The sequence below is a fragment of the Pseudopodoces humilis genome, chromosome 1 (genome assembly GCF_049639895.1).
Source record: "Pseudopodoces humilis isolate 2021_Gansu_Grassland_sample_001 chromosome 1, ASM4963989v1, whole genome shotgun sequence".
In the NCBI taxonomy this organism is placed as follows: domain Eukaryota; kingdom Metazoa; phylum Chordata; class Aves; order Passeriformes; family Paridae; genus Pseudopodoces; species Pseudopodoces humilis.
Genome location: NC_142200.1, coordinates 89,203,800 through 89,219,173, shown reverse-complemented (window position 1 = coordinate 89,219,173; position 15,374 = coordinate 89,203,800). Strand labels below are relative to the sequence as shown.

Genomic DNA, 15,374 nt, shown 5'->3' with positions numbered 1-15,374 from the left:
TAAATTTAAAAAAAACTGTTGATCTTGGTAATAAAAAAGTTTAGGCTTCATTACTTCTGTACATTGTGTGTAGGTCCTGTTTATTTAAAGAAGTAATGCACTTCTTCAGAGATGCATAATGTAGCTCCAGGTAACAGGAGAAACTAAAGCCTTCAAAGGACTGTGAAACTTTAATGTACCCCACTTTCTGTTCTTCAGTGAAATCCTGAACTGAGCTGGTTTCCCTTTGCCATCACTCTTTGAGAAACCTGCTTGTTTTTGTAGGCTAGTCAGGATGAAGAGCTGTAAGAGCTCTCTCAGGAAGACTGTGGCAAACTTCCTCCCTGTGCAGGTTGGGATGCTTTCTGTCTATTCTCCCTAATACAAATTACCAAAAAAAAAAACCCATTTTGTCATTTTGTCATGGCATGATCTTTGACATGGAACACAAAGAATATTCATGTAATGTTTTTAATTAAATGTATTCCCCCTGGAAAAAGCCTTTTACCTCAGGAGTTCTGGGTTATTTAACAAATTTGAGGCAGGTCAAATCCTGCTTATCACTCGTCACTGTTACTCATACCCTGATGCTCATAAAATACAGTATTGACAGTCTTTGGTTATTGTAAGCTCCAGCAAACAATGGTGGCCTGGTATAGATTTTAGTGATGCTTCCTCGGCACTGGAGAGAAGCCATTTGTTCTTACGGTGGTTTTATGCTTGTTTTTAAAATGTTTGGCTTTTTTCATCTGTTGTTCGTTTCTATGGTGAGCACTAATGACATATTAGAGAGGCGGAAAATGACTGCACAAATCCCGCATAGCTGACAAAGAATATTGTGGCTGTGTCTGGTCTGTAGAGAAGCAGCAGGGACCAGGTGCTTATACCTAGATCAGGTGCTGCAGTGTGACAGTAGCACCTTTTATTTCTACTGATGTGGAGGCCTTTAAATGTAGATCCATGGCTGTGTGCTGTGGAGTGATATGCCTTGGAAATCTCCGTCAGTTGACTTGGACCTTAGCAGAATTTTGAGATGGAAATGGCAAACTTGAATTCTTGAACATTTTCAGAACTGCTCAGAAAAAAAGGTGGTGTAAAAACCACCAACACTCGAGCCTGAAATAGACCACATCTTGATTAATGAATGGACTTTTTATTTTTGCACACAATTTTCAGTATTTTTCTATGCTGAATCTTCTGGAATCCCTATCATTACATTACATCTATTTTTGGAACCTCTGTGTAAAAGTTGAAGTGAACAAAGGTCAAGGGAGTCATAGATTTTTAGCTGTTGTCAAAGAGATTCATGAAGAATTTGTGAATCTGGAAGATAAAAAAGCAGCCTGAGCTTTAGGAGAGCATCAGCAAAGTTAATAGCTTTGGTCTGGCCTTGTTGTTTTTCTCTTATGGGTGGCAAAATTTATTTGAGACGTTTTGGAGAATATGATCTCCTATCGCTTCACTTGGCAATAAGTAGCCACAATGACCCTAAAGCAAAATATTTATATCCATTTAAAGCAGTGATAGATGAACAAAATAATTGACTGTGTCTGCTACTAATATTAGTAATTAATTAATTAACAGAACTGACATTTTAATAGTATTCATTATGCTTTAAATTTAACAGTCCCTTGAAATCACTCAGAAAAACATATACCATTCAAAGATGAGAGAGTTTCGAGGAAATTCTGGAACACTGTGGCAAACTTTATTGGTGTAATCGGTGTAGAACATGTATATTCTTTACCCAAGGCAATAATATTGAAATTAATGTTAAAAAACCTATTGTGGTTTTTAGACATCCTATTAGACATCCTTTATTCCAGTTTATCTGTACAATTCATGTTTCAAATGTAGGAATAAAATGGCAGCAACAATCTACCCCAAACAATTCTATCCATCTTGCATTATTAATTAGCACTGTGATGGTTTGAACTCCACCATAGTTAAGAGCAGAGTGGTTTAAGTCACAGTGAAGCTTACTAAAAAGTAAAGTTAATGAACTGAGATACAGATGCTACCCTGAAATGTGTAATACTGACCAGAACTGTGCACAGGTACATGACACAGTGTTTAATACACAGGCAGATACAAATATCCAGAAAGAACAGCATCAATACAATTGATAGCACTGTTTGGTAGTGTACAGGCAATGCTGAGAAATTTTAACAAAAATTCTCTAATACAGACATAGCCATGAAGGCTGAAAAACACCAAAAACCTCAGTATAGGGGACAGCTGATTAGTGGTAGTCAATGTATCTGTCTGAAAATAGAAAAGAAAATACCTCAGATGGTGTCTGGTTCTGTCAAAACCAATGGCAAATCTCCCACTCACTTCAATTTTGACTTGAATTTCAGCCCTGTTTTCTACATGGACCAGTGAGAGAAAGGTGACAGTTTTTTTCTTATTTTACTTTTCATTTTCCAGAGTAAAAAGTGCTGTTTGGAGAACTGCCAGTGGCTCTTTAAAGCTTGGTCCAGTTTAGCAAAATCTCTGTCAGCCAATTAACTGTTCAAAATAAATACTGTCTATTTAGCTGGCCTGGACAGTTTCTATGGCAGCCCCATCTTAATTTAAGCTCCGTTCTTTTTTCACTTCTTTCCTCTCCCTTCAAGACAGCTTCACCACTTCACTTTGAGGAGGCTTTTAAAAGCAAAATGTAAAAGACAAACTGTCTGTTCTGTTGGTAGTGCTGTACCTTTTAGAGAAAGGCTGGAGTCAGTGAAGCTCCATCTGTAGTTTTCATTTGCTGAAATGAAAACTAGTCAGTCATTGTGTCTTTTGCTAGATACAAAGGACCCGTAATTATTTCTGCAGAAACTACATTTTGAACTCAGGACCACTAAATCCCATTTTTTCCCTTGTGTCCTCTTTACTATCTGGAACTGTATTTTGATTTGCTAGTTATCTCTGTTAATGTTAGCATGTGCAGATGTGTAATATTCTCCAGCAATAGAACTCCAGTGGATTCTGATATTTGCACTGTGCTTTTAAATGCTATGACTTTGAGGAAATACAGTATTAAATACAATACAAAGTCAGTATTATAAGGTCAGTAGGGTAATTTTCTTGACTAAATTTCATTAGGAAATCTTGTATTTGTTTCTCTTCTATTTAGCTTTTGGGTTTTTTTTTCAACTAGTGAATTTACATGTAGCTTGAGATCTGAGTTCATGTGCCATAGCTTGCTTGGCACATAAATAATATTTTTCTTTATTGATACTTGTATACCAGAGTGATGGTCAACTTAGATTGAACAGAACATTTCAAATGAGAAAGAGGCAGATCCTAAACCCACATGTGCTGTGGAGAACTGAACCTCACCAAAGCAAACTGGAAATTAAAGCTTCAGGTCCAGTGCATCTACCTCTACTCAGTTTGAGTGGAATTTGTACTCATGCTCCTTCAAACAGATCAGGAGCATTGTCTTCATTAGACATCTCTCACAGAGCTTCTGGCAATTTTTCAAGCGGTGGCTTGTGACAAATATCAGAAATCGGCTTTATGTTATGACAGAGACGGTTAAACCAGTTGCTGTTTAAAAGATTATATGATTTCTGCATTAACCTCTGCAGGCTTAACTGAGAAGAGACCAGTCAATGCTGTTACTGCAGTGACGACAGAGGTCACTCACTGTAGTCAGACACAGATTTCCACAGCATGGAACTGGGCTGTCATGGCATACATGTCAAACTTCAGCTCTTCCGGCCACCTGAGTCAGCTGTCAAACACACCTGAGGTCAAGGATTAAGATGCATTATTCTACATTTTACCAGTGGGGAAATTGTGGTGGTGCATGGAATTCCACATGGTCCTGGAATTCAGGTCCAAAGTCACAGCTGTCTCCTCCAGCCTCTAGAACAAATTGCTGAAAAGCAGAGTAGGAAATGCTTTGAGGAATTTGCTATCTTCAAAATATTCACCTCATCTGAGGAATCTGTCTGATGATTGGTGTGTCTGTGTGTAATCCCAAGAATGCCAAAAGGATTACCCAAAGTTCTTAGATGTCAATTTGCTATTGCTCCAAAACATGTCCATTTTTGTCTGCAGATAGATGTGTGAAAGTTGTGGTATACTCTACTCTGATGAATTTACTCATGATTCTTATTCTATTTTTGACACTCAGGCTTTATTGAATGTAACTGAAAGAGTTTCAGATGATTTGTTCTGAGCCACACAAGTTGTTGAGAAAGATCCCCTCTGGTGCATTTTCACTCACTAGTCTTCGCTGGTTTTGCAGGGGGTCTCATGGAGGTGTTACCTCCCTCCAAAATTGTCGTGCTGCCTGTTTAGTTACACAGCCTGGCTGCTAAGCACAAGGAGTAGCAATGAAGTGTCACATTTGGAAGACTACAAGAAAGAAGTGGAATGGTGATAGACTGAACTAATGCATTCCTAATGAGAAGCTCTTCTGTTGCTTTGATGGGATGCAGGGAATGAAGTATGGCATGCTCAGAAGCAGTAAAACTCTGACAGCTCTTTTTAATGGTGTTGCAGTAAGAAGGAAGTCACTGTGGCAGAATTCTTATAAAATTCTTCTTGTAAAATGCAAATACTGTGTTAGCATGATCCTTTGATTAAGATTTACATTCAAAGGTGAGAGATCTGGCTGCTCTGATCCCTACACAGTTAAAAGCTTTTGGGACTGGATAAATTTTGGGTACATAACACAAGCCTCACAATCAATATATAGTCCACTGACAACTGAACATTTCAAACACCCTGTAATAAATTTTGGATAATAAAAAAATTGGAAGAAGCCACCATTTAAACATAGAACAGGTAACTCAAAATAGTGTTACCTATGGCTTATGTGCACTCAATAGCACAAGATTTCTTAAAGACAGTTCCAAGACATTTTGAGAAAGTGGCCTTGGCCACACTCTGCAGTAGAAAAGGAGAAGTAATACAATTCTGGAGGAGAAATTAATCCTGATTCCACATCTGACAATAGTCACACACGTATGAGGCATTGTCAAGGAATGTCAGTGTTTTAGGAAAATCTGTATTTTTCATCCAATGGTCTGTCTCCAGCTCTGACCAAATTCCAGTGCTTCATCAAAAAGAAATGAACAATGAGACAAGAAACCAGTTGTTTCTTTGTACTCAGAGTGGAGAAAAAAATCCTCTTCAGCTTCCATAGTGACCAGTGGGATACCAAAAGTGTGTATTTAATGCAATGTAGACAAAGTGCCAGACAGACATATTTTTCAAACCTCACTGATGTTACGCCTCAATATGTGTTCAAGAGCCCAATAAACAATCTTAACTTTCTATATCTAAGGACTCTTTGCTCATGCATGATCTGTTTGATCAACATTTAAAGCTCTGTCTTAAAATAATGCTGCCTCTTTGGAGGGATTTGAAAGATCCCTTCTGAACTTCACTTTTTGCGTTGTTGGAAATCTTACAAAGTTGGGATCCCATTTACTTATGGCCCAGTTTTCAGTCCTGTGATTATGTGCTGACTGTACAATTTTCTTCATTCTCTATTATTCACATTGTCTATGAGAAAGAATTGTATTCCTCAGCCACTCTCATGCTAAAAAGAATAAGTGAAATTCAAATTTTATCTTTGTGTGACAGATACTCATTGCTTTAAAAATCCAAGTAGATTGTCTCAGCATCAGCTCTGATTTAAGCTTATCTTTTTTTAACACAGGTTACTGTGTTAATTCTGTGCACAGAATTCCAGAGGAGGTTTTCTCCAATGGTACTAACACTTCCGTAGATATACTAAAAATACTTTGCCACATCTGCTGTAGAACTGCATACATTCTTTTCACAAAGCCACCTTCCTGGATTTTATACTTGTGTTTTCCAGTCTTCAGCATTTCCATTGAATCAGTTCCATATTTACACCCAGAACTATGCATTGTTTTAAAGGGGCAGCAGGGAGGATTGCTAAATTTGTCAAATTCTTATTATCTGTGCCAACAAAACTGTCTTACTCTTCTTAGGTGATGAGTGAGTTCTTCTTGACTGTCTTAAGACATCCTAACCTTGGTTTGCCCAAGAATTTTATGAGTGCACACCTAAGTCTTGCTCTTATGACACTAAGAAATTTATTGATTGCTCCTAAAACTAATCCCTGAGAAACACAACTAGCAACTTTCCTTCTCTCAAGTAACACCACCTGTAGTATCCTTGTTGTTGCCTCTGCTTATCCAGCTTCTTATCCAACTGAAAAAATTTAATACTAATAGTTATTTTCACTCAAAGTATGACTTTCACAGTAAGTATTTTATGATACCCAGATATACTAGATCTGACAATTATTCTTGTCTAAGAAACAAAATAATTATTTCAACCACAGGTAATCCCATTGTAATTTCTCCTGTTTTTCATTTTAACATGTTTTAATCACTTGTTTCAAATCTGGTTTAAATGTTCATGGTGCCAAAGTCAAGCTAACAGTCATGATATCACTTGACATAGCTTCCCTCCCTCTTCTTGGGCATATTTGCCCAATCCATCATTGCATATTTCTGTCATCTAGTACTATCTCCAGATAATATATATTTAAAATATTTTCTACTTCTCCCTTCATCTGCCACTGTCTTCAGTAGTCTGGGAAAAAGATAATATGGACCCAATGATTCTGTCACTGAGCTATATATATTTGACTTCCCTTTCAAATTATGTATTTCCCATTCCTTTGCAATCATTCTCCTTAACTACCTTTCCAATATCTTCATGTACATCAACTTCCTTGAAATTGGGGAAGAGTATGTTACTCAGCAACAGATAATCTCTACATCAAGAATAATGTAGACATGCCCAACTTGCCCTTCAGAGCAGTGTCAGGGCCTCACTTCATTGCTGTATTTCTTTATTGTTCCAATAGCTAAAATAATATGTCTGTTTTATTTTCCCATGCAAGATGCAGCTTAAAAAAGCTTTTATTCATCATTTCTTCAGTTGTATGTGTTACAATGCCTGAAAAGAAGTTCTGCTTGATAATCCAGGCCTCCTCTCATTCTGTTAGGGTTTTGTACCTATTCTTCATATATTGCTTTCATTATTTGTTCATTTATAGACTCTAACCCTTTCCTACAATTTCTCTCTCCTGCTCAGTGCACACAGATTATTTCCATTCTTAATGTAAATCCATCCTTTCCTGCATTCAAATCATTAAGTTCCTCAGACCAATCATCTTCTTTCATTGATTTTTCAATTTTTTTAAAGTTTGCCTTATACCAAGCCTCAGTTACAAATTAATTTTTGTCCATCTTGCAATCTAAGAAGCACTGAATTGATTCATATTCACTTCGTCCTCAGGAACATCACTGTTTACTCAGGTGTTTTACAAGGTTCTCCTCACACACACAAAAACTCCCCTAATCTTAAAATAACCCACATGTTGTTGTTTTATGAATTTCTGTACCAAAAAACAGTCCTCTGAAACATCTAAGAATATCTGAACCTTACTGTTATTGATGGTATTTATGTATCTGGCTGGAAAATGTAAGTTTCCCTTATTACTTATTTCTTTATCTATTTATAGAGATGATTATACCCTACCAAATCTCAGCCTGTCAGACCACATTATCCCTTTCTCCCCAAATACTGTCCAAGTTGGGTCTCGTTTACCATCTTCCTTGCAGTGACTTTCATCCTAACAGATAATGCTTTATTCATGTCATCCCATTTTAAGATGAATAAACACAATTTAGCTGTTTTACTTTGCTACAACATCAAATTTCCTGACTTTTATGTATTTTAAGTTGCATCCACATGGGTCTGTATATATAATTTCCTTGTTTTCTTTTTAGATTGGAAAAACCCCAAGGAAAAACAGTGTGCACTTCCCCACCCTTTCACAAAGTGATTATAAATGTACCTATTCATATTAGGTTAACTTAACAGCATTTGGTTTGGTTTGTTTTTTCTTTAGCAATATTTACTAGTCATGAATAATTCTTTTCTATACTAGTAATGCTTTCTCCTAGTCACTACTCATCCACCTGGATGAGGTAGAGGTGATACTAGAATACTGATTCAAATCAACTTATATGGTTTAGAATGTACAGAAAATGTGTAGGGCTCAAATAAACGAAAAAGGACAGAAATTTGAACATTATTAAACACCCAGGAGTGTAAAGATTTATCACCCATCCAAACTGCTGACATGTAAGTATACTGTCATGTGTAGCTTTAACCCAAATTCTAGAGTTGTGTGAATGGAAAACTGCCCAAAAACCTTCAACCATCTCTCATGGATTTCTCATTGATCTTAGAGTGTGCCCACAGATTGCAGGCAAGGAATGAATTACAGCATAGTACCTCAGCCAATGTGCCGAGCTCAACTCATCTGAACATCTCCACAGCCTAAGCTGCAGTTCAACACAAAGCTTGCAGATTGCTGTTCCCTGTGGTAATAAGTTCTTGCCTGCACTTGGGTATAAGCATCACCATTTAAATGCCTAGACATACTCTGAAGTGTTAAAATTAAGTCCTCCTGTGACTAAACGTAGGAATTATAACTAAAAGCCTGCTTATCAACTCATTTTATTATTATTATTTATTATTTTATTTTATTATTTATTATTTTATTTTATTTATTTATTTATAAATAAATTTTTATTTATTATTTATTATTTTATTTCCTGTCTAAAGAAGATAGGGAATTTAACCTTGGGTGTAAAAAAAAAAAAATTTATAGCTAAGCTATTACTTTAATACATTTCTTCCAGTCAGTGTTGCTGTGATTTAGATGAGAAGCAGCAAGGAAGATTTGAGCTGTCACACTTGACTTTCAGCTGCCACAAAGAAGCATTGGAGGTTACAGGCTAAGGTTTAATTTATATTCCTCCTTTTGTTACAGGCAGAGATGGTACGTGCTGCTTTCCAAGCGCAGAGATCTTTCTTGGTGTTAGCATCTCAGTGTCAAGAGCCTCAAGAGGTAAGGAAAGTGACCTGGAGCTTCAAGAGGCAGTGTATAAAAAGCCTGTGTTCCCATGTGTTATTGATCCTGCATTTGCTTTGTTTGTTCCTTTATTTATACAGTGCACTTAGGGCCTTGCTTTCACTTTTATAAGCATGGTGCTGTAATAATCAGAAAGCCATGGTCGGGTGTTAAGAACCTTTTCTGTACTAATGCATATAAGATCATATGATCTTATGATCTATTATGATTTATGTACTAATGCATATGAAGACAGCAAAGGAGGTGTCCACTTTAAAGTTTTAAGTGGGATCAGTCTTTCTCTGGAAGCTGGAAGGGCCATGGAATAGAATGGCTATTTGCCAGCCTCCCAGGGATGTTACATGGTAGACATTGAAGTCAGGGTATAAGCTAGGGAGAGAAAAACCAATATTGGCCCATACAGTCAGTATTTTCCAAACTGAGGTTCAGGTTAGGCCAGTTCTGGAAGGAAGGCAAGGCACTTTGTCAATAAAATGAAAAATAGATTTTTATCAAGTTGATTTACATACTTGATTTAGTGGCAACTTTTTAAATCCATCCCTCACAAGAAAGCTCAGGGAAGCTGTGGAGTGGTTATGAATCTCATTTGTAGTTTCTAGAGGGCTCAGGGCCGATAGCATTGTATCTCTCCTGGGAATAGCAATCAGATAGCTCTTCTGGGCACCACCCTTGAACCTTCCTTCTTGGAGTATGCAGAGAATGAAGTCTTCCCTTGCGCAGTCTTCATCATGGCCTTCAGTTCTGCCTTTTTCCACTAGTTCCCTGCTCCAAAGTGTATTAAAATCCATTCTTGCAAATCATAACTCACTGCACATGGTATAATTTATTAAAGTTTTGATGTCACTATTGTTTTTAGAGACACAATTTAGAAGTTTTTCTAGTCAGTATGTCTTAATGGCAAGGGTACTCAAGGAAAACTAAAAAACAAAGCCCATAGATATTCAAGGGTCGACTTTAGGGTTCCAAGCAAGAAGAAATCAGTTGTTTTTCCAGCTGTCCCTAATCTCAGGGAGTAAAAGTGGGTCATGGCTCACACAGAACAGGCAAAATTCCCATTGGTACAGGCCTCGATCAGTCATTTATATTGGCAGTGAATACAATTGCAGCCAGTGGCCCAAAAAATTCTACATGTTCATAGGTAAAATATTCCCCAGTGAACAGTTTCTGATGTCCCATAATGTAATGAAACGTTGTGAGGTGTTGGGATTGTCCCAGCTCTGGTGCAAGGATAAGCTGTGGGTCCTGGTTTAGCCTCCTGTGCTAATGTGCAATCAGTAGGATTCTCTGCTTTTTCAGTGAGAATGGCAATGGCTTCTCCCTACTGCTGCCCTTACAACTTTCTGACCTCAAGTAAGAGGTCAAGTTTGAGATTTTTCAGCTGTAAAGTTTAGAAATTTTCATTTTAAAATGTCAACAAAACATGCTAAAAAAACAAACAACAAAAAAAGAGTAGAGATAAAAAGAGATTCTCTGGCAATCCAGAATGATGGCTACAGAAGCATTAAGAAAAGCAACAAATAATAAAAACCTTGTCATAAACATCACCAGAGCTGGCAATCCATATCCATATGTCTTACTTGCATATTGTGAGGCTTGCATAGATTTCTGCAGCTTGTTGAAGGCAAGAAAGTAAACTTTTATCATTTAACTATCCTTTAGCACTTGATAAGAGGAAGTGCCACATGATATGTGTGTACACATCATTCCAAAGTTAAAGTACCAGGAATATTACAGATTAAAGTTTCTTTTTATCAGTGAGACCAAACCCAGTACAGTTACTTAAGTTGTTTAAAGACTGCTTGCTTTAAATAATGCTACATTTTTATAAAAATCAAAATACATATTGTTGTTCATTCTTTTTCCCTTTTTTGCATATATTTTTTGCACAGATACACTCACTTATACTATGGATGGGTGTGAAAATAATTGAAGGCTGCCTATTCTGTACAAATTGAATATCTTTTTCCCACTGCAGAAAGTGATGGTTCCAGGCATTAGGTTTTTTATATCTCCATCACAATGAAGAAAAAAATTTCTATAGTAAAGTCACATTGGTTAACCATTTTGAAAAAGCTAGTAATCACCAGCTAACCCAGGAGAAGGAAAGAAATAGGCATCCTGCCCCTGCTCCCCCAGGACCTTATTGCTGTGATGTCATCTCAGCTCTGGTTGTATTTATAGCCTAGAGCCATGGAGTCAGTGTGGAATCCAAACAGGAAAGCTGATCATTAGCGTATCAGAATGCACAGAGTAGAGAAAAGCAAATGAAGATGACAGCATATCTATAAATGCAAGAGAAAAGAGAGTAATTCTGTCATTCAACTGTCTAGACTGTTTGCTTTATAATGTAAAGCTGTGAATGAGCCAGCGAGTTGCGATTATGGCATAGTAGCTTTGCAGACATTCAGAGACAGCGGTGTGGAGACTGAGGGGATTTACTGAGTTCCTGTCATGTTGGGCTGTCATACATGGTGCCTTTAAAAAAAAAAAAAAAAAGAGGGAGGGGAAAATGCGCTGGAAAAATAAATTAGCTCAGCTCTTGCAGCTTACAAACTAATGAATAAGGAATTCAAACAAAAAGAAAGCTCCTATATATATAATGATCCGTGGATATTTTGTGCTTAAAAAAGGGAGAAATGTATATCATCAAAAAGTGGTATTTTTTTCTCTCTATGGTAATGGTGAAGTTCTGGAATTCATTTCACTCTTTAGTTCATGCTATGAGCTACTAGCAAACATTTTCAAACAGTCAAGATTGCTAAAAGTTGCTTTTGTGGAGTTTTGCTTCTTTAGTAATGTTATTTTTTCCATTTGGAATCCATTGCAGTGCACAGCCTTTATTATCTGTATATGTGAAAATAGTAGGAGCCAGGAAGGTAATTCCAGCTGGCATACCAATCTAGCATCAACTGCAATAAATTACTTCACAGAGAGCATGTTCTGTTACTTTTTATGGTCATGTTCTATATTTGTATGTGCAGTGGAAGAGATCATATGACAAAACCACCAGTTGATATTCCTGTTTGTGTATGTCCCAGCTAATGGCTGCTAGATACAGGCTCATTCAACAAGATGGGATTTTTCACTCCATACACTTATTAGAAATTATTATATGATGCCAAACTTCAAACATTAAAACAATAAAAATGTTGGTTATAAATTGTTTACTTCTACAAATAGTATAAGAGAATATATGAGTGTATAAAAGAATACAGAGAAGATGGGAAAATAAATTAGAATATTGCTGTAATCTGTGAGAAGTTGTTTTAAAAGGTATTTTGAGACCATATGTTTACATGTTGGTTTGACTAATCAGAAGAGAGGTTTTAGCATAAACCTTCTTAAAACATTCTGAAATAGTTTGGATCTGAATTTTCTTTTCCCACAGTCTAAGCCAAATACAATCCTGACTGAATTTTTTTTTTATTTCATTGTATAATAATTTTTAAAGTTATTAGTGTTCCTGAGCAAATTTATCTGTTTACCAACTTCTTTAATTTGCCATCCTAAATACTGATCACTCCTCAAAGCCACTGCATTAAGTTATTTGTGAATGGTGACTCATATACTGCCTTCTCTGTATGAGTTGTTAAATTTCACTTTTAAAGTTCAAACAGTTTTAAGAGTTGCTTTGAGGGCATGAGGAATCCATTGTTCTTATACTGAGAACAAATTAATGAGATTAATATTTTTCTGAATCAATATAAGCATATGCAGGATGAGTGTGTTCATGGTAAGAAGTACTACAAACAGATTTAAATGACAGATGCAGTTCAGACTATAAATGATTACGTAATTTCTCATTAGAAAAGAATGCTGAGTTCATATGACTGCCAAAGCTCATGGATTTAATTACTGACATTGTGCAGACAAACATTCCAATTAAATCCCTAGTTTACATATCCAGATCTTGCACACAGGTGGGAGGAAAGGGGTGGGAAAAAAGTGATAGGTAAAGGACAGCTTCTTTTTTTTTCCTAGAAAAGGAACACCTCACCCCACCTCATAGAAACCCAAGAAACTGTATTTGAATTTGGACTTAGAACCATGAGAACAAATCCTTCCCTTTTTTTTTATTACAGCCAAGCAGAAAGAAAATGAAAAAAAAATCTATTGTAAGATTAGAATGGTTGTGGCAAAATCTTTGAATAAAGGACTCATTCTCAGAATTTTTATGTAGAAGTCAAAAGATGAAGATTCACAGATCCCTACTCTGTCAGTATGAGATTGCTCATTTTCTTCTCTTCCTATTTTAAAGTACTTCAATAACAGGACTCCTGTGACTTATTATTCTGCATTCTAGGAGGATTTGTTTTCTAATTACCTTGACTTGCTTATGTCATTCCATTTCCCCCTACTTTTCTTCATGCTTACTGGGATGACCCATACTGTTTTCCAAAAATACAAACAGCAGGATACTCCTCACCTTGTTAATTTATTACTTTCTTATGCAAAAGTGTTTGGGCTGAGTTTTGCTGCCATTCTCTCAGCTGGTTGACTGCTGCAAACCTGCAGTTTGTGTCTGGTCTAGTCTGTGTCTAGAAATAGCTTAAGGAAGAATTTGGTTCAATCCTTTTAAGGTCCTCAGGCCTCAAACTCACAGAAGGTGCCAAGAGTGACATGGACAGAGCCTGAGAGTCCTGAGCTCGAAAGGGAACCCCTTTCCCTGGTCCCGTTCTCTGAAATGTTTCCAAACTGTTGGCATACTTCTGTTATCAGCAAGCCTACAACTGCATGTGACGTGTGGTCACAGCAGCAGGGACGGACCAACAGTTTCCAGTCACTAACCCACTGCAGTGCAGAGTTCACAGGCTCATTTTTGGATATTGTTGCAGACTTACTCTGTTACATCCAGATATCCCCTGACACCTGTTACCTCATAATTCTGCCTCAGAATCACTCATCTGCATTTTATCAGCCTCAAACTCACTATATTTTCAGTTCATAGAATTGTTTAGGTTTGAAAAGATCTTTAAGGTCCTCAGTCATAAACCCAGCACTGCCAACTCCACCACTAAACCATGTGTCTAAGCACCACATTTACATGTCTTTTAAATGCCTTCAAGGATGCTGGCTCAGTCGCTTCCCTGGGCAGGTTGTTCCTGTACTTGACAATCTTTTCAGTGAAGAAATTTTGCCAAAGCTCCAATTTAAACCTCCCCTGTTGCATCTTGAGACCATTTTCTTTTGTCCTGCCACTTGTTGCCTGGGTGTAGAAACTGACCCCCACCTCACTGCAACTTCCTTTCAGGTGGTGTTAGAGAGCAGTAAGGTCTCTCTGAGCCTCCTTTTTTCCAGGCTAAATATCCCCAGCTCCCTAATTGGCCCTTCATAGGACTTACTCTCTAGATCCTTCTCCAGCTTCATTACCCTTCTCTGGACACACTCCAGCACCTCAATGACTTTTTTAGTTAACTTCTCTACGTATCCTTGTACCATTTCACTTTCTTCACTTGTGTTTGCCGAAACTCCCAGGTCAATAAAAGGTGGATGCATTTGAGATTCACTTCTGCCCCAGGGGCAGTGCACTCCACAGTAAGAAGGCCCATAGACACTCAGGGATCTTAGGAAGGGCCATGATCAGTGCAGCATCACCCAGCTTGCACAGAACAGAGGCAGAGATTCACATCAGTGGATGCTCTAGACTGGCTCACACCAACATCCCCGGGCACAGATTTGCCAGCATTCACATTCTGTGCAAGAATCAGGCTCCAGTAACCAAAGGTTTCTTGCACTTGTGACCTCCAGTGTACCTGTATACTCTAGATCCTCATTTGATATGCTAAGAAATTCTAGGGATCTGCAAACCTTTGCTGGAATTCTGCTGTTTGTAACATAATGTCTGAAAATCACCAGGGTAGTTTTCAGCCTCTGTAGCAATGTTCATATTCAAGCTGTGCCATGTGAGACCCTACTGAACTAAGTTGATAGGACATTCCCTCTCCCATTAAGTTCCATATTCTTTATTTCTGCTAAACACAAATCCAAACTTGCACTCTCTTTTTGCTGTGTTATGCAATTCTTTCCTGGGATTTATGCACATAACCTTCTAAAAAGGAAAGCACTGGGGGCACAGATGACTGAAAAGCAGGGCTTTTTGATTCACAGGTTAATTAATTGTTTTCTTTTTTTGTGAATTTTACTTCAGTCTAAATCAGACCACATCTGATGATTTGCAAATTCCAAAAGTTATGTCAGTTCCAGGACTGCTCAGTGAACTGGGCAGATTTGTCCAAGGATGGAAGCCTGCAACATCTAACATCCCTTTTCTGGGACATGCCCCATGAAAGGTGATTGCTCTTAGCAAAGATTCATGGGATCTCAGATGTTGTGAACAAAACAACTGTGGCTTAACAGAATACTATCTCCTTTCTACCTGGAATACCCTGGTCCTCACTGATATGGGCTACAATCACAGCAGCAACAGGATTGAGGAGTAGTAAATCAAAAAGTTGAAAGCAGT

At 37.5% G+C, this 15,374-nt stretch overlaps 1 protein-coding gene across 1 annotated transcript in view; it reads left to right on the top strand.

Annotated features, from left to right (window-relative positions):
- Window positions 1–15,374, top strand: part of CAP2 (cyclase associated actin cytoskeleton regulatory protein 2) — a 69,634-nt gene that overhangs the window by 23,935 nt on the left and 30,325 nt on the right. The window contains exon 4 of the mRNA XM_005525273.3: window positions 8,810–8,887. Within this exon, the coding sequence (XP_005525330.1) occupies window positions 8,810–8,887 (78 nt within the window). The remainder of the gene's footprint in view (window positions 1–8,809; window positions 8,888–15,374) is intronic.